Source organism: Poecilia latipinna, unplaced genomic scaffold (assembly GCF_001443285.1).
Source record: "Poecilia latipinna isolate Pla-1442-1.1 unplaced genomic scaffold, P_latipinna-1.0 Scaffold1365, whole genome shotgun sequence".
In the NCBI taxonomy this organism is placed as follows: domain Eukaryota; kingdom Metazoa; phylum Chordata; class Actinopteri; order Cyprinodontiformes; family Poeciliidae; genus Poecilia; species Poecilia latipinna.
Window position 1 is genome coordinate 392,012 of NW_015113981.1, and position 21,917 is coordinate 413,928.

The window sequence follows — 21,917 nt, forward strand, 5'->3', positions numbered from 1 at the left end:
GTGTTTTGTTTTTTTTTGGGATTTTTTCCCTGTTTTTTTTTTTTTTTTTTTTTTTTTTTGTATTTTATTTTTTTTATAACAGATAAATTCCACGGAGATCTTTACCTGACGGTGAAACTGCTGCTGCCAGGCGTGGTGAAAAGTGTTTACAACCTGAACGATAAGCAGATAGTAAAACTCTTCAGCCGCATATTCAGATCCAACCAGGAGGACATGGTGCGAGATCTGGAGCAGGTCTGTCCAGCAGCATCCAAGATCTAAATCTAAATCATTAAACTGTGAATTATAACTGCATTTAATCAGATTTTTAAACTTATTGGTGCTTTTATTGAAGGACCAGTGGGGAAAACAGACTTAACTTCCCAACAATATGGACAGATTAGGGGGTTTAAGCTTCATTAACTGGATTTTCTTTTATAATGATAAATTAAAATGATATAAGTGCTGTAAAAGCATCTTTTCAACCAGTGATGCACAATATATCAACATTAATATCCATTGGTTGATTTTTTTTTCTTAGTTCTTTTTATTGTTATTTTTTGCATAAAAGTATCATTCTGATAAGTAAAACTGGGCTGATGCTAATAACCGCTGTTTGTTTTCATTTTGTTGCCCTTATGTGTTTCTGGAGAGCGCCATGTTGGTTATGGGACAGTAGCATCCAGTTATCATGTGAATTTACTTGTTTTAAAAAAACTTGGTGATAAATTTCTTATGAGAATTAACTTCTTTTTTGTTGTCACAATGAATTCCATTTGTTTAAAGTCCCCAAAACTGTCCATATATCAAGATTGATTTTACTCCATTGTTTGTTTAATGAAGGCGTCAATAAATATGCAAATATGACTAAATGCACTTACTATGAACAGCTTAATGATACAAATCACATTTTATTATGCAACTGGTGTCCTAAAGAAGCACATTACAAATGGGAATGTTTTCAAGAGCAGAGTTTGTGTTGGAGCTGTGATGCTGTGACACAGAGCCATACAGTTGACTAACAAAGATGTAATAAATAGTTCTTCTTGTCACTTTTTATTGTTATAATGCTACTGCTAAGCATAGCAATGAACGTTGTAGTTCATGTCGCCTCTAATGGAAGCACGGCTAGTGATAATGCAGTGCAGGATCGTGGCGTGTTTAACTGAAAAAGAGGAGCGATGTCAGCGGAGTGAAAAACGTCTATCAGTTATCAGCCCAAACAGTCATATTTGTTCATCCCCATTTTAAACTGCTCCCATTCTTGTGTTGTTTTCTGAAGGGCGACGTGTCAGAAACTGTGAGGATTTTCTTCGAGGAGAGCAAATCTTTTCCTCCTGCTGCCAAGAGCCTCCTAACAATCCAGGAAGTAGATGCGTCCCTGATGCGCCTTGCTCAGCTCACGAAGGAGGACGAGCAGCAGAGCGAGCTGGAGAACATCGCCAAAAAGTAACGTTTTGTCCTGTCAGACTGGAAGGCAGATCACCCTGTAAAACCACTGTTGTTACTGCTCCTGTTATGGATACAGCACTTCATCTCTGCTCTTTGTTCTTGTTGCTTTTTTCCTGCTTTTGATGTCTGCCTCCAGCATCTCCTACACTCACTCATGTATTTATTATAAAGACAGGGTTATGTGACTTTCTAAACCACCCATCAGAAAGAAATGGCAGACTGGATTTATCATGTGACCATGAAGCAAAGATCTGCTTAAGTATTTAAGTATTTAATGTGAATTTGCTATAGTAGTTAAAATGAAATGTGGTTAATTTAGAAAAAGATGCCAGATTCTTCTTCTCAAAGAGGAATGTATGGGCATGTTAAACTTTTGCAAAATTGACTTTTTTGAGCTTTAGATGAAGTTTTTATTAAGTCAGAGGGGAAAACAAATGAGAAAAATAAAAAAAATAGTGAAAAACAAAGATGAGAAAAGGCAAATGAACACCGTTAAATGACAAAAAATTATGTTACATTGTATAATCAAATAAGTTGGTAAATCTCTTAATTTTTTGAATATTATAATTGGCACAATAATTCCTTATCGAGTCTTATTTATTTCTATAGTTATTGGTAATTTTGGCAGCATCCATCTTGTATATTATTTTTAAAATTCTCCACTGAATAATTCAAGTAGGTTTTTTTTATATATTTTGCCTTTTTCAGTTAAAGATCATCCTGCTGCATTTGAGAATTTTTCCATGTCTTTAACAGCCAATAAGTGCTCAGGTTGCTGTATTTAGTTTGAATTGTAAAAACCTTATGCACACAGACTTTCTTCTGCTTCCTGCAGTCCGTCGCTCAGTTGTTGACCATGTGTTAGAATTTCCTGCTTCTCGTTCCCAGATGCACCAGCAATGACCTGAAATGCATCATCAGGCTAATTAAGCACGACTTGAAGATGAACGCCGGCGCCAAACACGTGTAAGTGTTCATCCCGGTGCGCCGCCTACATGAACAGATTGAGTTTATAAACTTCTGCTCCTTCACTCAGGTTGGACGCGGTAGATCCAAACGCGTACGATGCCTTCAAGGCCTCCCGTAACCTTGGTGACGTGATCGAGAGGGTTCTGAGGAACCAGCAGGACGCCTCCAGCGGCTCTGGACCCAGGAAGCTCCTGACCATAGAGGCGTCGCTCATGACTCCCGTCCAGCCGATGCTGGTGAGGCCCGACTCTGTGACATCACACTTTATGAACATTTCTGGGTTTCCTTTTCTATCACGGCTTAGTTAGTAGACTGCTAAGTTATTCCCTCATTCTTTAAGCTTATTTATTTCTTTAGTTCTAACATTTATTATTTCTTTCAAGTGGGGAAGTACAGCTGAATACCACAGCGTATTGGGGCCACTGTAGATACTAATTTTCCAGTTTTTTGGCAGAAATCCTTTTTCCCCTGAATTTCAAAAGTTGAAAATACTCAAAATTGACTTATCAGGCTCTGAAATTTCCTAGTTTTTTTTCTAGAAAATTTTAGATTAATTTTAAGATTAATTAACACTAAATCAGTAAGTGATGTCGTTAGTAGTTGACGATTGGTTAAATAGTCGTTTCAGCTGTAATTAGTTTTAATTTGTGATGAAAACAAAAGGATGTGACACTTATTCATCATCCGTTTTTCTTATCGCATAAGAAAAACGTGCCAAATATTCCCAACTTTGTGTTGATCTGTCACATAAAATCCAATAAAACGCACTGAAGCTTGTCTGTCTGTGTTTTTTTTGTTTTTTGTTTTGTTTTGTTTTCTGTGTGATTCCAGGCCGAGGCGTGTAAATCCATCGAGTACGCCATGAAGAAATGTCCCAACGGGATGTACTCCGAGATAAAATACGACGGCGAGCGCGTTCAGGTCCACAAGAATGGAAACACCTTCAGCTACTTCAGCCGCAGCCTCAAGCCGGTGCTGCCCCACAAGGTCGGTCCTGTTAGTCTGACATCAGTTTGTCTCTGCAAGATCTGCGACTTTAAAAGTCCCACGTTTCAACATTACATCACCTAAACTAGTTACTTGTCATGCTTTTGCGCTCTCTGTCCACTAGATGGAGGTGCAGTGTGGACTAAAATATAAAAGTGTAGTGAAAATGTCTTCTAGAAGCTTGAATTTGGACTAATTTTGGTGTCTGAGGAGCAGTTTTAGCTCCTTGGAAGCTCCTTACTAATTCAGCCTGTCATCCAAACAGCTGATTAAGTGCTGAAGGTCTGTAATTAGGCAGTTTATGGTAATGAAAGGTTAGTGAAGTGGGGGAGAGAATGCAGAGTAATTACAACAGTTTTCTGTAATTTTAAAATTATTCTGATTAATGGAAACACAGAAGAAGTGACTGAATTATTTCCAGTGGGAAAAGCAGAGTTGGAGTTGGGATTTTAGCTGTTTCACTTCCGCTCCCTGGTGTCTCTTCAGAGTTTAAAACCGTTTGACAGAAATTAGCTGCTGTTTTGAAATCCTAAAATCTGAATCTGAAATCCTAAAACCAGTCATTATCAAAACTATTTGAATCCAACCAGATGTAGAAATGTTTTCTCCCAGATGTTGAGCAATAAAATAAAAGTTGTGCATTTCAGGTGGCCCACTTCAAAGAGTACATCCCTCAGGCTTTCCCTGGTGGTCACAGCATGATTCTGGACGCTGAAGTCCTGCTGATTGACACAAAGACCAGCAAACCGCTGCCGTTTGGCACTCTGGGTGTTCACAAGGTAAGAACCTCTCCTGCTCTTTTCTTTTTCTCTATTGATTCAGTCATTGTAGTCAGACTTCAAACTTCTCTTTCTTCCAGAAAGCTGCCTTTCAAGACGCCAACGTGTGTCTGTTTGTGTTTGACTGCATTTACTTCAACGGTGTGAGTTTGATGGAAAGGTAAGTTTCTCCTTTTTCCAGGAAATAGTCTAGGATTTAACTGAATAAAAACAAATCCTCATATTTATAAACAGTTTACCAGATCTTATATTTCATCCTACAGTCTCCTTAAAGTCACACCTGTCATCAACTATACTGCATCTTTTTACCCTTAAGTCAAACTGAGCCATTCTAGTATTACTTACATCATTTGGCTAAAGTCATGGTTAGCGGTAGTATATATAAGGGGAAGTGACATTATAGCTGCATGTTAGAGCTATTGTAGATGAAACTTGAACATTTCTGAGTTTCAAAAATCAGAAGTTTGACTTTTGGAACTCAGTTTTTTATTTTTGTTTTTAAGAAAATTTTTGACTTTTCAATCTCAGAAATTTACTGAAAAACATAAATTAGTTTCCCTCATCTTTATAAGCTGTCAAGATGAAGTTAAGTAAAGACGAAACTAGTAAAACATTTAAGTCAATCCCTCTTCTTCTACTTGTGGCCGTTTATATCTTAAGATCAAAAATAGCCTAGAAATCAACAGAAAATGTAGATTTGGGAGTTTGAAAAGGAAAACTTAGAGGGAATTAACTTTGCTGTAATCTGCGGTTTGGTGATCTCACACACAAATGAATAATGTGAAGTTGGCTTACTCTTCTTACTGTCCTCCAGGCCGCTCTGCGAACGCAGGAAGTTCCTGGACGACAACATGGTGGAAGTCCCAAACAGGATCCTCTTCTCAGAGATGAAGCACGTCACGGTAAGTGCTGAGTCAGGCTTTCTGCTTCGTCTCTGCATAAACCTGCAGATTTATATCCTGTCTGTGTGCGTTTTAGAGGGCAGGAGACCTGGCGGAGATGATAACTCGCGTCATCAGAGAAGGACTGGAAGGCCTGGTGCTGAAAGACGTAAAGGTCAGTGGAGAGAAAAACGTCGGGTTGATCTGTGAGTGAACAGTTGAAACCTGCAGGTTGTTTTCCTGCTTTCGGTCTGTTAGGATCAGCAAGATGATGTCTGTTTGCACATTTTTTTTTCTTCAATTCCTTCAAACATAGAAGTTTACACACATTTCCTTAGTATTTGGCACAGTTGCATTTTAAAATATCTCCAATAAAAAGTTTTGATTAATATTGACCCATTCCATTGAAAAACAGAGTTCGGTTACGCATTCACACTCTTTAGTGTGTGGAAACTTTTAAAGCTGCAGAAAGTAATACAATAAAACTAATTATGCTGATCCTAACATCAAACATTAGTCTGATTTTATGTCACATGGTGAAAGTTATGCGTTTTCAGTGTCTCTAAGGTTCTGGTTTCAGCTGAAGTGGTGAATTAATTCAGCTGGGCTTCTTCTGTGTGTCAGGGAAGCTATGAGCCGGGGAAGCGACACTGGCTGAAGGTGAAGAAGGATTATTTGAATGAGGGAGCCATGGCCGACACCGCAGACCTGGTGGTGCTCGGTGCTTTCTATGGAAAAGGATCAAACGGTCTGTAAACGGTTGAGATAAAATATTCCTGTAAGATGTTTAGTTGTCCTCATCATCATATTAAATTTTAAAAATTTGGAAAAATGTCAAAAGGGAAATAATCTGAATGGAACAGGCACTTTTCATCAATACTAAGGAATTATCGACTTAAAACAAGCTCCTATAGCTTGCTGAAAAGTTACTTTTAAGTCAGTTTTGTCTTATTTCTAGTGTACCAAGATATTTGCACTAGAAACTAGACATTACTTAGTAAGATTTTGTGTTTTTGCAGTGCCACCTTCTCACCAACTCCTTGCAAATTTAATCATTTATATTTGTCTGTTCTGCTCAGGACTCTTTTTTTTTTTTTTTTTTACTTTTTTGTGGTCACTGAGTGCATAAAGGACTGTGCGTTCTGCAGGCAGCAGTGCAACACAGTGCTGCGCTGGGAATACAAATGAGCATCGGAGCACTTCATGTGAAAAATATGCAGATGTAATGTAATGCATAAGGCGAGGATGCCACTGGGGGAGGGAGATTTATGAGGGGGGCAATGGGTGTGAAATAAAACTGGGAACACAACAACGGGGGTTCAACTCTCAAAGCAGGGCTAATGAAACATCTCATGAGGTTTAAAGACGACGTAAAAAAGCAGGAACAACAAATGTAGAGAAGGAGAGGGAAGAATAAATATTCCCCTTCTTGTCCACCAGGGGGCATCATGTCTAGCTTTCTGATGGGCTGCTATGACCCGGACTCGAAGAAGTGGTGCACGGTGACCAAGTGCTCCGGAGGCTACGATGACGCCATGCTGGCCCGACTCCAGAAGGAGCTGGACGTGATCAAAATCAGCAAGGTCAGAGGAGGGCCCACTTTGAGGCTGCTGGAATATGGAGCTGATGTAATACTGACAAATATTAATCTGTCATGTCGCTGTGTGTGTAGGAACCCGGGAAAATCCCCAGCTGGTTGAAAATTGTCAAGAACTATTATCCTGATTTCATTATTCGTGACCCTGAGGTGAGATTTTAACATGCTGAAGTCTGGGTTAGACTAGAGGTCTTCAAGTCCAGTCCTGTAGAACCTTTAGATGTATAGATGTACATTACTAGATAGGACAGCATCCATTAGACACGATAGCTAGTGACGTGGATCTACTGGTGCCATTACTACACAATGAGTCATGGTTGCTAAGCCACACTGTTCCCATGGAGGAGGAGCAGGAATCTGTCACAAAAATGTTTATGATGAGATTTGTATAAAATATGACTTAAATGAACGTTGAGAAAACTGCTGATGTTTTCCAGTCATTATAGTCTTTGTCACTAGCTGAGTTTTCATATGAAAAAATTTTTTTTGATAAGTTTTTGCCGTAGGATGAGGTGAATTTTTTTTATTTTTTTTAACTGCATCAAAATTGGTTTATTTCGCAAAACTGCAATGGAAACACTTTTTTTGCACCACACGGGTCACATGATCAACAACTGGATGTTGCCACTGGTGCAAACTACAAAGAAGACAAATGACTTATGTGAACAAACTTATTCAAATGTGATTTTAATTGCATTTCTTACTTAATGGAAGCACCACAATTGCGAAATTGTCTTTTTGACACTAGCAGAATATCGATAAAGTTTTGAGCGTACTTGTATTAGAAACATAGTTAGTGACAGCATAAGAAATTACAAAAAGAAAAAAGTTTTGATATGCAATATGTATTTTTCCTAGATATAAATCTATGAACAGTTTGGTTTCTGTCAGGTCTCTCAAGATGTAAAAGAGTACTAAAAACATTTTGCATTTATATTGGACAATAATTTAATTTAACGTAATTTCTGCTGTAAGAGATATCGGTCGCTAAATACTTTAGAAAATAATTTGTTCTATTTGATGAGAAATAACTGTTAAAAGCGTCAACGGTGGGCCGTGTCTCAGATCTACCTGCTTGTCTCCGTTTCCTTCCCTGCAGCAAGCTCCGGTCTGGGAGATCACTGGCGCAGAGTTTTCCAAATCAGAAATGCACACCGCTGATGGCATCTCCATCCGCTTCCCCCGCATGACGCGAATCCGCGACGATAAGGATTGGAAGACGGCCACCAACCTGCACCAGCTCAGGGTACCACTTCAACATCGACTCACCCAGCCTCTTCCTGCTTAGTTTTAACAAAATGGCCACCAGACGGCTTGATGGAAGGGTTGAAGACACCTGCCCTCTGACCTTTCCATCCTTCTGTCCAGGAGCTGTTTCGCATTTCAAAGGAGAACTGCGACTTTAAAGTGACGGCGGGTCCTTCCACGTCCGATGACAAAGGCTCATCGGGAGGAGACAGCGGGGGAAACTCACCGTCGTCCTCATCCAGCAGGAGCACTCCGGCCAAAAAGACGAGTGAGTCTGATTGGTCAGATTATCACAGTGGCGGTCAGATTTAATGGCACCTCTGGTGGAAATCTCAGAAATATCTTCAGATCTGTTTTCATTGCAGCAGAATATTGATTTCCTGGAAAGAAAATCACTTTAATATCTGCCACAATAATTGCTCCCCCTGGTGGTAATACTGTGCATGACAGAAGAGTGGAAACTTTTTTTTTTTTTTTAACTTTTTTTTTTATGCATACAAGTGCACACAACCAAACATCAGGGCTAGGACAGGTAGCAGACAGTCACACTGATGACCATTATAATTTTACAGACATTTCACTATACAGACTCACAAAAATAAAAAAAGAGGAAGAATTGCAGGTGCCTGTCAATCAGAATGGCGTGGAATCACAAAAGTTACATGTCTTTGGCTATAAAACGATCCCATTTTCCCCAAAGTCTCTCTCCTTTCTCCTTCTGGAGATGTATTGTAAAAGTAAACATTTCCATATTGTGGATCAGGTTTATAATATTCACAAGAAGCCTCAGAGTTGGGAGGAAGGGGGGGGGGTTGCTGGAGCCAACCTTCTTGCTTACAATCATAAATATCTTCAACTGGTATGTGTCCTTATTACTGAGTCCTTCAGGAAGTATTCCGAGGTACATGGCAGGAAATGAAAAGACTGAAGTTATGCCCAAAATTTCATAGATCACTCGAGTAACATCATTCCAGAAGATCTTTAGCTGCAGACAGTCCCAAAAGATATGAAAGCAGTCTGCAGAGACCACACCGCATTCCCTCCAGCAAGAGGACTGAGCCACCCAGCCTCCATCTCTGCTTTGACGTAATAAAAAAACTGATAAGGTCGGAAACTTTTATAATCCAATGAGGCGTTTTGGAAGGGTGTCCTCATCCTTACAGTCTTACATTTGTGTTTTGAAAATTAAGGCCTTACACTGTAAGTGGGTTTAAAATAAGTTAATTTAGAGGTGGCAGAGCTATTTAATCTCATATATTCTACATAATTTTTGTTTTTCTTGCAGGAGTTTTGTGTCAGGCAAAGGTTTGAGTTGTGTGCAGAGATCTTATGTTCTGTGACTCAAGGTAGTTGAGGCTACCACTAACTGGCTGCTAATATACCTTTGCTAACTAGTTTATTTTTTTTGCATCCATCATAGAGAAGTGCAAATTTATCACCAGTTTTCTCATTCTGTGCAAAAAAGTCTTAACCTATTATTTTCTTCTGTAAATTTCTGTTGTGATACAGAGTCTTAAATTTTGTTTGTAAAGGTCATAAAAAGTCTTGCATTGAGTTTGTAAAACGTGCAGAAACTCTGTTTGGCTCTCAGTAATTGGTCCAAAGCTGTGGAAGCAACATGGTCCTTCAGAAAATAAGCTACGATTCTTTATTATGAGGTCTTGATAAACAAGAGTTCTCTTTGCAGCCTCTTATTAAGTTAATCTTATTGAAAATGTTGGCGAGCTAATAATTGTGGCAACAGTGATCATTAGAGATTTGACTGCTGCAGTAGATGGTTAATTTACTCTTTGGGTGCTGTCAACAGAGTGGGAGGCTGTGGCAGCTCAGTGAGAATCTCAAACAAGCAGAAAAAAAAAGTTTTGAAAACTGAATTTCCAGATTGTTCTGAAATTGCGATGGGAACCAACTTTGGTCGTTGTCCTCAGGCTCAGCAGTGTTTTAGATTATTTATAAGGAGGCAACTTGAAGTTTTTCAGCTGATGTTGGTCCTCAACCTCTGTAGGTACACCAAGCACGATTTCCAAACATTCTCTTGTTTTATTAAAGAGGTCCAGGTTTGCTTTAGGGGAAGAAACTTCTGCAAAACTCAAAGTAGAGTTTGTTTCTGACCAAAGGGGTTGAAAACAACTGATTTTTTATTTTCTTTTTTGCAACATTTTACAAGTTCAAAATTCAATGGAAACATATCTAGTGGTCGATCGCCTAAATTAATAGTAGAAAATGGTTTCTTCTTGCTTTCCCTTCACAGGCAACAGCACCCCTACCAAACCAAAGGCTGTAAAATCAAAACCTCGCACTCCCACCTCTCAGGCCTCCAGTGTCAAGAAGGTACTAGCTGCACCGTGACACACACTTCACATTTACACACACTCAGCGCAGGAAGATGCAATAAGGTGCCCCTTTACTGCAGGTGAAGAAGAGCGAGGAGAGCGTTCAGAGCAACGGACAAAACAAAATGTCTTCCCAGCTGCTGCAGCCGAGGAACGACAAGGTTGGTCCAAAATGTCTTCATCAACCTGAACACTTATAGTTGACCAAAGAAAGAGAAGTGGTAGTTTCAATGCAATAGAAATTTATTTTAACGTGTACATTCAATTAAGTCAAAAACCAAAATGAATAAAATTCAATGATTTTATTTAAAACGCAATCTTACCAATTATTATTGTCTAGTTTCAACTGCACTGACAAGAGTTTAAGTAAAAGTAATTCCTCAAAAATTTATTTTTTTAAAAAAAAGTATCAGTTCCACTGGCAGATTATTTCATTTTTAATGAGAAATTTTTTTCTATGTTCTACGTAAAATCTGCCAGTGCAACTAGTACTTTTCTGATCAATATTGAGGAACTATTGTGTTAAAATAAGCTCCTATATCTTGCTGAGAAGTTACTTGTAAGTTAGTTTAGTCCTAGTAAAAGTAGGTAGTGATATTTGCACTAGAGACTAGACTAAAAATACTTGGTAAGATTTTGTGTTTTTGCAGTGTACTTTAGTAAGGAACAGGAAGTTGGGACAAAATATGCCATAAACTCCTCTGCTTGTGTTAAAATCTGGATAAATACTTCATTTAAAGAAGAAATATGAATATTTGACAAGGATCTGAGGAAAGTTGACTAGAAACTAAACATAATTCCGATTAAAGCGATGTGAAGGTTGTTCTGTTTCTCCCTTGAGCTGGACTGAGAATTTAAGTTCAGTTTATTTCTATTAGGAACTTCAATGAACATGACATTTTTTTTCCTTAAGTATTTTCAGCTCTTTTAAATGATTTAAAATTTTAACAACACACTTAAAATAAGAGAAATGCTCACGAATAAACACCTCATTGTGAGACAGTAGGTCTTCGGGGGAAAAAAAACAAGCGAAAACCAACTTAACGTAGGATGAAGCAGATTTCAGTTTTGCAGTGAACCTTGTACCTGCAGCTCATCGGGTTTGAATCAGAGTCTGTGCTCTTTCCAGACGCTGCTGGACATCTTCAGCGGGGTTAAGCTCTTCCTCCCCGACTCCGTTCAGGACTTCGACAGGCTGCGGCGGTACTTTGTGGCGTACGACGGAGACCTGGTGCCGGATTACGACTCCGCCTCGGCTACACACACGCTGGGCGACCCGGAGGGGGGCAACCGGGCCCAGAGGGTTTCTCCCAGCTGGATCTGGGAATGCATCCGAAAGCGGCGCGTCGTTCCTCCCTGCTGAGAGGAAGACACGATGAGTGTTGGGGTCGGGTCACAGGGCAGCTCTTCAGTTCAACGTTCTCTCAGGTCATTTTTTTTTACTTAAGCAGCAGACACTAAGATTTAGATTGGAGGCTTTTTGTTTGGAGAATAATGATCCCAATAAAACTTTTGCAGAGCAAAATGAGGTCACAACTAAACAGGAGTTGACTTTTTACTACAGAAGCAAAAAAGATCATGAACTGCAAATAAATACTGTTGAAAAAACTGAAAACATTTGTGATGTCTGTTTTCTTTATTTTTTTACAGGAAAAAAAATTGCAAAAATGTATGTTCTAGTCTTGTGCAAATATAGTTTTGTATCATTTCAAATGTACTTACAAGTAACTTCTCAGCATGACCTTGTTTTAACTAACAAAAATCCATAACACTGATCAAAATGTTCCAGTTATACTGGGAAATTATAAGAAAAAGGTTTTATTATAAATGAAACAATCTGCCAATGGAACTGGACCTTTTTTCATAAACATTAAGGATTTTATTTTTTCTTAAAACAAAATCCTGTACTGTGTTGAAAAGTTACTTAGTTTTATTTTGGGCCACATTAAGCTCCTGAATGAACTCAGAAACCAGAAATTCATTGCTAAAACTACACAAACTGTTCAAACATGAACTACACAAAGGTTTTGCTTCCAGCCGGACAACAATTAGGTCAGAATGACCTAATCAAAGTCTGGACTTAAATCCAACTAAAAAAAAATAAAATAAGTTAACAGTTCTCCAACCAATCGTACAGCACTTGAGCTATTTCGCAAAGGTGCATGCCACACTTTTCAGATTTGTATTTGGAAAACAAAATAAGTTTTGCTCCACTTCTCGATTATGAATTAATTTGCTAATCACATAAAATCCCAACAAAATACATTAGTTTATTTAATGCAACAAAATGTAAAAAATTATTTAAAATCCATCTTTAACTGATTTATGTGGATTTCTGAGTGAATTTAAGCTCATTTTCCTTCCTTGTTCCAGCTTCCTCTCAGGTAAATGTGCCGACACTCAGCAGATAACTGTCAGCTCATTAAATTGGCTGCATTTAAATCTGCCACTTTCTAAAGGAGCACCTGAACCAGTCCATCAAAAACTCCAAACGAACCTTTTGGTCGTTGCTGCAGCGTTCCTCCGGTCAGGTGTCGGTCTCATCCAGCTTCCTCTTTCCTGACGTCTCTCCTCCTCTTTCTCCTTCAGCTCGACTCCACCACTGCAGGTCAAAATCCTCCTTGATGAGACAAGCCTGACACAAAAAAGCAAAATTAATTCACTGGACGCTTGTTTGTTTCATCTGATGTTATTTTTTAAGTTAAAGTATCATGATTCAGATTACAGTATTGAACTTTTTTGTTTTAGTAGAAGTTAGATGCTGTCTGCTCTTCTACTGCAGGTTTGATTAAAGTTCTGCAGTTTTCAGATCAGTAACAACATAATAAGTAGATCTGTCATGAACAGAGATAACTGAAGAAAACTAATGAGATCAATGGAGGACTATGGCTGTTAAAATATTCAATAAATATAGAAAAACTTGTATCTCAATGAGTAAACGGAGAACTAAAAAAAAAGCAGGACTTTGAATTGCAGTTATTGCAGTAAAATAAACAACCTTTATTCTACAACGAAATTGTCTAATAGTGTCAGATCAATAAAAGTAGAGCTAAAACAATTTCTCAAGAACATCACCTTAACTCCCCAGGTGTTTTTTTCCAGCAATGGGGCATATGACCTTCCAACCACCTTCAGAACTGAAGAAACATTTTGGATCAGAGGAAAAAAAATCCCCAAGAACCAAAAGAAGTTCAGCTGCCTTCCAACAGTGTAAAACCGATGAAGAAAACTCGGCTAAAAATACCAGCAGGAGTCTACAAAAAGTCACTGCAGCAAGTTATTTCAGATTTCTATGCGTCTAGAAGTGATTTAGGGCATGTACACTTTATTTTTAATTATGGTGGCACATCCTTTCCCACCTGCCTGCTTTCGCATTTTGCACAGTCAGCATGTGGGTCCAGCTTGTAGGTAACAGCCTCTGTGTTCTGCATGTAAATGAGCAGCATGACTCATTATTTACAGCCTGTCTTTATGAATTAGACTGATGCGTCTGGTGTACTTTTCTGCTAAAATCCAGCCTGGAGATGTTTTTAAATGGAAATCAGGAGTCTTTATCAAACCAGGCCCGTGGGCAAACAACTTTGTGCTCTCCATTTTAACAAGATGTTTTGACAACAGCAGAACGCTTCTTCTGACAGAACCGGCGCCGCCGCTGCTCCTGGCGCACCTGTCTGGAAGACTTGATGAGCGTCGCCGAGCGCCGACCCGACGCGCCGCTCTCAACTCGTTCCAGCAGGATCCTGGTTCTGGGGACGTGGCTCCATGACACGCCGAGGCCCGGCTGCACTTCCCCGCTGCTGCTTCTTGTTACATGGTTGGTCACCTGTGGGCGCAGACGGCATCCCGTTTCAGTGTTTTATGGCTTATTACACCTTTAAAACAGATAAAACCGGCTCAACACATGAAAGGAAGGCTCAAATTGTTGTGGAAAATCCAGCACAGTTCTAAATTACGGCGGCTGCACGCTTTTTTTTTTTTTTTTTAAACGGTGTTAAGGCGATTTTTGGGTTTGTTTTTTCTGCACCAGCGGAGGAAATGAAGCCTGCATTCAGAGCAGGAAACATCAAGGACTGAGTCATCCCTACCAGAACAGCAACACTGAAGTCCTTGGCCATCGTCTTCAGAGCTGCTGCCACTTGTATCATCAAGGACATGCCTGGAGGCGCAGGAAGTTTTGGAGAGGTTGGAACACGGAGAGAATATGTTCATCATCCTGAAGTTATACTGGAGCCAGGATTTAGATAAAGCTCTACATGAAGTGATAATATTAGAAGTTTGGACATCTATTTTTACTGAGTATTACCCAGAATAAGAAGAACTCTAACAGATTATTACGGTATATTTCTTTTTACTATTTTGTAAGGTAAAAGTCAACACTCACTAGAAAGATTGTTTAGTAAGTCTGTCTTAATAAGCAGTAAATAATTTCAATTAAATCAAGCTCAATAATTCCCATTTGTATGAATGTTTGGTTTTTGTGTCTCTCTTGCTACTAAAGAATTTCTTCAGACTCAACTAGTTCATTGTTTGAAGGACAATTTTGTTTGCAGAGACTTCAGTATCTATTTTATTTGTTTCAGTTGTTTTGTTTTTAGTTTTAGATATTTCAATTGCAAGTAAGTAAAGTTTATTTATAAAGCGCTTTTCACAAACACTGTACAATATAAATCAACCTTAAAACCATACAAAACATAAAACCAACATAAGAAACACAATAAAATCAAGAGAAAAAAGTCTGGGAAAATAAAAATGTTTTTAGTTGCTTTTTAAAAACCTGTACAGCACAAGTTCACGCCCCCCTCACCCCCAACTCAACAATGTGAAAATGGCTGCAAACAAATACATGATTATACAACTATACATCTTTGACAAGCATACATGGAGCCTCCTGTACAACCAACAAGAATGCAGCAAGTGGATTCTGGATGGGAAGTAAACAACTAAACACTTGTCTTTTCCAGCAGCCATTGTACAGCACATACAGCAGTAAAACCAGCTGACCAAACATGCTGGAACTCAGCTTGGTTTGCTAGGAGACGGGGCAGTGTCTGTAAAATGTGACTTATGAGGAGGATTTTGAAATGACACGTTTTCCAACACTAAAATCATTAACTTATTGCCAATAAATGTCTGGGTGTTTTTTTTTTGTTTTTTGTTTTTTTTTAGCACTTGAGTAGAGGCCCAAGTGGAAGTAGAAACGTGCAAAATGTGAATTTTTCATAATGGGTGGCCTTTAACAGCTCATCTGAGGTGACAGAAGGTTTGTTAGGCTCAAGTCATCCACAGCAATGCTTTCAGGAGCAAACCAAGCAGGTGATCAGATTATGCCTCCGTCTACTACCCTCACAGGTGAACTTTAACCACCTGCTGCTGCATTCGACTGTTTAGCTGAAGCTGTAGAGACACACAAGTCGGGGGGAAACGGTGGGACTCTTACCTTCTATGATATTTTCAGGCTGTCAAGTCCAGAATTTATCTTTAAAAGCAAGTTTCTAGGACTTCTGTTCCTCACAAAATCAAACGGATTCATGCCTCTGTAAGGTCAGGCAGAATTTTGGTAATTCAGGCAGGAAGAAAAGTTCAGTCTAATTCAATTTCAGGCAGCGAGATAAAAAAAAAGTGGATTTTTTTTTATTAGGTTTATGAAAATATGCGGCTTTTACCAGAAATGACATTTTCCAAATTTGGGCTTTCATGAAACTGTGCAGTTTTAACATCACACACTTTTAAGGCTTTCATAAAAAAAATCTAGCTGAAATTCATTTTCAAGGATTCCAAGCACCTGTACGAACTTTGTTAATCGAGATTCAATAAATTCATTAAATGAATAAGCAATAAAGCTGAATGAGCTCAATTCATTTCAAGTCTGAAGAGAAAAGATGAGCTCAAACATCTAACTTAATAAGCATCCTTTTCTTCTGTATTGCTCTACTTTACTTTACCTTCACTTCCACTGTGCTGCTGCTGCTGTTATTTTCAACGTTCTTTTTATGTAAATGTCAGACTTCTGAAAACATGCAGAGCTCCTTTTTCCACATTCTAACCACAGATGAAATCCATGCAGAAGCGAACACAGCCCCGGGTGTGCCTGAGTGTGACAGAGCAGCAGAGAGATGCTCACCTTCGTTCTGTTTGCCTCCCAGCAGAGGAGCGATAACGGCTGACACCGAGTCCACGATCAGCGCCTTGACAGAGCCGCCGCCGACACACACCTCGACACAGAATGTGACACATTTAGTCAGCTGAAAGGTTTAGCCCCCCCCCGCCCATCCCCTTTTTCCTGCAGGTCCCGGAGGTGCAGCTGGTGTGTTTTATGCAAACGAACCTTGTGAAGGCCGCCGCCGCCGAGCCCGTACAGACAGTCGAGCAGAGCGCCGACGTCAAACAGGCGGAAGGTGTGAATCCTCTGAAGAGCTTCCATCTGCAAACGAAGTTTTCACTGTCAGCTGATTTCACCTTAAATATATTATTATTTGTGTAAAACAACAAGGGCTGAAATGATTAATATAGGGCTTTATCGATTAGCTGATTATTCTGACTGCAATATTCTGCAGTTTTCACTTAAACTTTTTTCTAATACAAATATTAGAAAATACATTAAAAGATGCAAAAGAAAAAGATTAAATTCTTTTTTATATAAAAAACCTTTTACAGCCTAAAAGCAATAACATAGCAGGCCTTTAGTGAACATTTGAATATTTGCAGCCAAAAAATAATTACTTCTACTATAATTTGAAAAGTTCAGCTCTTTCTGCTTGACTTATCAATACAGCGTGGAACTGATCTGTTCACTCTTATGGATGAGCCGACTGGACAGCATAAGGAATTTGAATCAGGTTCCATATTTTAAGCGGTTTAATGAAAAATCAGCAGTGTGCCATTTTTTTCATTCCATTCATTGTCTGAATAATGGACAGATTAATTAACATCCAGCAGCTCACCTGCTCGTCTGTGTTGTTGGTTTCGGTTTGCAGCATCTGCAGCAGGCGGTTGGCGGTGAGCCCACCTGTTGTGTCGATGTAGATCACGCTCTGCTTCAGTTGGTAGGCGATGTGCACCGCAACACCGAAGCACACCTGAAAAACACACACAAACCGGTGAAACTTTCTGAAACGAGAGCATCGTTTCTGCTCTAGAAGAAGAGATTCAATCTGGCTGGAGGGGAAGTTTATGAGGCTGAAATGATCTGCGTTACTGGATGAGGTCGAGGAAGTGCTCACCTGAGATTTGCCGCTTCCCGGACCTCCCGTCAGCTCCGTTATCTCGCCTGTATACAAGCCTGAGTCCAGCAGCTTATCTAAGCTGCAAGAAACCAGGTACAACTCATTACTCACAACTGGCAGGCAGGGGGATAAACTATTAGCTTCAGATTAAACCACACTAAAAACTCTGGGTGGGTAAACATGTAGGTTCTTCTTTTTAGATAGGGGTGGAACAATGAATCTGATAAATTGACTATTGAAATAATTGTCTGCTGATTTAATCATCGTTAAGTACACAAACTCAAAAGAAAGACCAATTGCTAAAAGAACACCCCTCTCAGAAAGTAATTAAGGTCAAACTTCAGAAAAATATGTACATTTTGCATTTATGATTAAAGATAAAGCAAAAAACAAAAAACAAAAAAAAACACCTTTGTTTGTAAATATGTAAATACCCAAAACTCCTCAAGTGGCAGTTTTAGCTTCAACAATTAATTTGTCATTACAAATGACCAGATCAGCTCTACACCATGTTGATGTTAATCAAGCAGAAAGGGCTTTTCACATGTTGATGTCAGAAATAGTTTTTGGCTCCAGATGCATCCATTGCTACAAATGATGTAGCATTCAGTAAAGCAATGCATTGCTGTTGCATTTTACAAAATACAATCTTCTTATTTAAAAAAGGAACTGATTTTTTATTTTTTTTTTTTGCATATGAAGGCTTGAATATAAAGCCTAGCACTAAGCTGGACCACAGCCAATCAAAAGGGAGGTCCCACTCTTCACCATCCCTGATTGGTTTAGAGAACAATATGGGCCTAATGTGTTTTGTTGCACTTCTGGGTAATTGTCATGTTTGGGGATTTTTATTTTCTTCTCTCAAACAAATGCAGGAGTCTGCAACCTTCACAACCTGAGGAGGCAGTTAGAGCCGCAAACCTCATGAAGTCACATGACTTCATGAGGAAAAAACAAAACAAAAAAAAAAAACACAAAAATGTATAATTTCAATTTATAATTTTAGATATGTACTACAAGAAATTTGTCATTAAAAAAAAACACCATTTTATTTCTATTTTTAGGTTTTAAAATGAAGATAAACATTCAGCAAAAAGACAACAGATCTTATTTTTTATGTGGGATAGAAAAATATGTAAAATGTGAAAAGAGGACAGATTCAATCTAATGACAAGAAAATTATTATGACTGCAATTCAAATAAAAAAGACTTTTGAAAATATTTTCTGTCTTTTGTAATTTTTATTTTTGGAAAAGAAAGCAAGAAAAAAAATACAATTAATAAAAATTGACTGGCATGAATTTTTAAAAAAAAAAAATTTATTTTTAAGTCATATTGCCCAACCCTAGGAGCAACTATTCAAATGTTTAATACCCGTCTGGAAAACTTATTGTACAATACCAGAATCTAAAACACTAAAAGCTAAATATTGTTCTGCTGTTGCTGATTCTTTATCTGCACTTAAAGGCTTATTTATGAGCAACAGACTCAGGATTTTACATCCGACTGAGTTGAATTAAAAGCACATACTGTCTGACTCAAGTAGTTATTTTTCTGCTGGAAGTTCTTTTACCCGTAGCAACAGATCTAAAATTGATGAAGCCATCCAGAAAATGACTAATCCATGCATAATCTTAGAAAAACTACTTGAGGAGGTCCTCCAAGCTGAGAACATTTTAAAAGCCTTTTGCTTTTTTGATCACGTATAAAACTAACTAATCCATCCAAACTGGATGTGGGAGAGAGAAGCAGTCACTGTATCATTTTGCTGCATCTTTTTAAACATCACTTAAAAAGATGTTTGATAAATCCTCAGTGTGCCAAACTGAATCCAACTATTTCTGTGACATTTACAATTCCCTTAAAGGAGCTCTCACTACGACTGGCTCCTAATTCTTCATCTTGTCCTGTCAGAAAGTGAAAGGGACTCCTTCAACTCTGGGCAGCGAGACGCAGCGACTGAATACTGCGAGATGGAAACTAAATATGAAGCTGAACAAGAATAACGAGGAGAAGCAAAAAGACGTTGGTCTGGGATTAGGAAGCGAGGCGTGACGGCGTTGAAGGAACGTCAAGAGTTTGTCACTGAGAGGATAAAATGGAGACAAAAACAGGAACAATCTCCGTCTCATGGCAAGAGTGAAGCTTCTGAACAAGTTGGTGAACATTTGCAATGAAGATTTCAGGTGAACTGAAGACAGACAATGCAGCTGGATGAAGCTGAATCCTTTTCATATGCATTACATGGTGCAGGTCTGCCCTTAATTAAGGATGGTAATTAGTTTGTCTAGAATGTCCAGCACATTTGGAAAGGAGTGAATGGGTATTTGAACTCTAATGTGGACCAAAACAGTGGACTCTGGTCCACCTACAAACCTGGGTTTCGGTTTGGTGGAAGTGAACTCTGGTGCAGTCCCAATGAATGATGGGAAACCGCTCCAAAAGCAGGAAGTGAACTACACCGCAGGGCATTCTGGGTAAATACAACCAAATCAAGAACACTGTAGTGCTAGCGGGATAAATGGCTTTTACTAAAGACAAAAGAGAAATTCTACAACTGCCAAAATCTAACGGCACTCTATTTTTGATTAGCTTTCATGAAGAACGTTGCAATCATGTCTTTTTCAAGATTTTTGTGCCGTTTCCTTCAGTTGTTCTTGGTCAGGTGAGGAGGTGAACAGGTTTTTCAAAGAGTTTGGTTCATTTGGCACGGTGCAATGTGAGAGCAAACCACGGCATCTGAAAATGTAACGTTACAACTTTGGTCCCCAATCAAACTGAGTCCACCACATTATCAGTGAAAATATCCTTAAGATAAGTTAAAATAATGCAAAGCTGCTTAATAGTACAGATATAGATGCTGCATAATTAAAGAAACATCTTGTCAAGATGATCTACGTAAATATAAACTATCACTGTCCTGGACAGATGGACTTCAGAAATATTAAAACAACTTGCAAGACATAAATAAGTCCATACATTGAAAGTCTATTTTTTTTTTACTGCACAAATAAAATTGTTAAGCTCTGAAACTTTTCTAAAACAATAGAAACAGCAAATGTGAAATATAGCTTCAGCATTGATTTTTTTTCCACATACCTGACCTTCTCCAAAAGGTCTCCTTCTTAGAAAAACAACAGTATCGATCATTTAAAACAACGTCACAACTGAGAAGTCTGTGGAAGTAGCAGGTAATCCATTTTGGTGGTTTGCTGCATGTCGGGTTGTATGGAAACATGAATACATAGATGTTTCATATACCTGAATAAATGCAAACTCAAGCAGAAGTGTTTTGTCTCGCAGCTTCTCTATGGGTCACTGTACTTTATTTGGGACTCTTGTCAAATGACAAAATACTTGCAAGATATAAATAAGTTCCTTGTCAGTTTTTTTTTGTGTTTTAATTTAAAACGAGAGAAATAAAAGCGGTTCTTTTAGTCTCTTCATGTAACACCTGATCGCTCCGATTCTCTATGATAGCAGTGTTTGGATTTGTTGTAGTTTATGTACAGACCGCAGCTCTTTATTTCCTTTCTTCTTACTTGCGGTGAGAAATGTGACAGGAATCCACTTGAATTTACAAAGCCAAGGTCCTCCAACTAGAATGTGAAGCACTCAGTTCCCCCAATGTCGCTGTGAGATTGTCAAAAGAAGAAAATCTGTGTGGACAGACTTATTTGCATTATTGCTGCCTGTTGTGACAGTACTGTGGAGACGGCTGCGCTGTTGATGGAACATCAAATTGTGTTCTCATAAGGACTCGGCGAGATGAAAGTGATTGCCCTTGAAAAGTCACAGATTAAAAAGGAGAAAACCCTCGGGACGCACTCGTCAGCGCGCTCTGAACACTTGGACATGAAAGGGTTCATCTTGGCATCTGATTGGAGGAAAATTCATGTAAGAGTTCAGATTTAAGTGTGTTGTGAAGGGAAGGGGTTGGATACGCTTAGGAGGATTTCAGTCTCCAATGGACAAACACAGTATTTAGACATTAGTAGAGTCTTATCTCTTAGTTCAATATTTCCACAATGTTTTGCACATTTTACTTTTGTATAATTGTCCTGATTATTACTGAGAAGTCCTCGTGCAAACTAGCTTAACTAAATCTACTCTCGTTCCAAGCAGCTCCACTTCCTTCTTTTGAAATGAAGTTGCCTTGAATATCATTGGTTTTTACAAGGTTTCAGTCATGCAGTTTATTACTAAAATAATCATTAGTTGCAGCCCTAAAAACCACATATTTTCTAACCTTATGACAAGAAAAAAGATCTAAAAAAATATATTACAGGAGCTTTGAGCGTCATTGTGTAAGTGTTTACTGAGAGTCATTTAGGAAGGTCAAAGGAGCCGCAGGCTGCAGAGCCCTGAGCCCCAACCTCCAAACCTGAGATCACCACCTGTCTGTTCAGCTACAGACCACTAGAGGGCAGCCAAGGCACGCTGCAACACAGCAGCTTCACCAACATGTA

At 38.8% G+C, this 21,917-nt stretch overlaps 2 protein-coding genes across 3 annotated transcripts in view; one reads left to right on the forward strand and one right to left on the reverse strand.

Moving 5' to 3' along the window:
• lig3 (ligase III, DNA, ATP-dependent) overlaps positions 1-11,840 on the forward strand; it is an 18,723-nt gene extending 6,883 nt beyond the window's left edge. Inside the window, exons 5-21 of one of the 2 annotated variants that reach the window (XM_015056210.1) lie at positions 83-234; positions 1,262-1,428; positions 2,320-2,397; positions 2,468-2,636; positions 3,232-3,387; positions 4,035-4,166; positions 4,247-4,326; positions 4,981-5,068; positions 5,145-5,222; positions 5,672-5,795; positions 6,488-6,630; positions 6,720-6,794; positions 7,744-7,890; positions 8,013-8,160; positions 10,144-10,223; positions 10,306-10,386; positions 11,355-11,840. In XM_015056210.1, coding sequence (XP_014911696.1) covers positions 83-234; positions 1,262-1,428; positions 2,320-2,397; positions 2,468-2,636; positions 3,232-3,387; positions 4,035-4,166; positions 4,247-4,326; positions 4,981-5,068; positions 5,145-5,222; positions 5,672-5,795; positions 6,488-6,630; positions 6,720-6,794; positions 7,744-7,890; positions 8,013-8,160; positions 10,144-10,223; positions 10,306-10,386; positions 11,355-11,588 — 2,132 coding nt within the window. In that variant the 3' untranslated portion in view covers positions 11,589-11,840. Of the gene's footprint in view, positions 1-82; positions 235-1,261; positions 1,429-2,319; positions 2,398-2,467; positions 2,637-3,231; positions 3,388-4,034; positions 4,167-4,246; positions 4,327-4,980; positions 5,069-5,144; positions 5,223-5,671; positions 5,796-6,487; positions 6,631-6,719; positions 6,795-7,743; positions 7,891-8,012; positions 8,161-10,143; positions 10,226-10,305; positions 10,387-11,354 lie in introns of both variants that reach the window. The other variant, XM_015056211.1, reaches the window with a different exon arrangement.
• rad51d (RAD51 paralog D) overlaps positions 11,494-21,917 on the reverse strand; it is a 21,780-nt gene continuing 11,356 nt past the window's right edge. Inside the window, exons 4-11 of the mRNA XM_015056212.1 lie at positions 17,446-17,527; positions 17,167-17,301; positions 16,551-16,646; positions 16,347-16,437; positions 14,311-14,381; positions 13,893-14,048; positions 12,723-12,860; positions 11,494-11,581 (exon numbers count right to left, since the gene is read on the reverse strand). Coding sequence (XP_014911698.1) covers positions 12,753-12,860; positions 13,893-14,048; positions 14,311-14,381; positions 16,347-16,437; positions 16,551-16,646; positions 17,167-17,301; positions 17,446-17,527 — 739 coding nt within the window. The 3' untranslated portion in view covers positions 11,494-11,581; positions 12,723-12,752. The remainder of the gene's footprint in view (positions 11,582-12,722; positions 12,861-13,892; positions 14,049-14,310; positions 14,382-16,346; positions 16,438-16,550; positions 16,647-17,166; positions 17,302-17,445; positions 17,528-21,917) is intronic.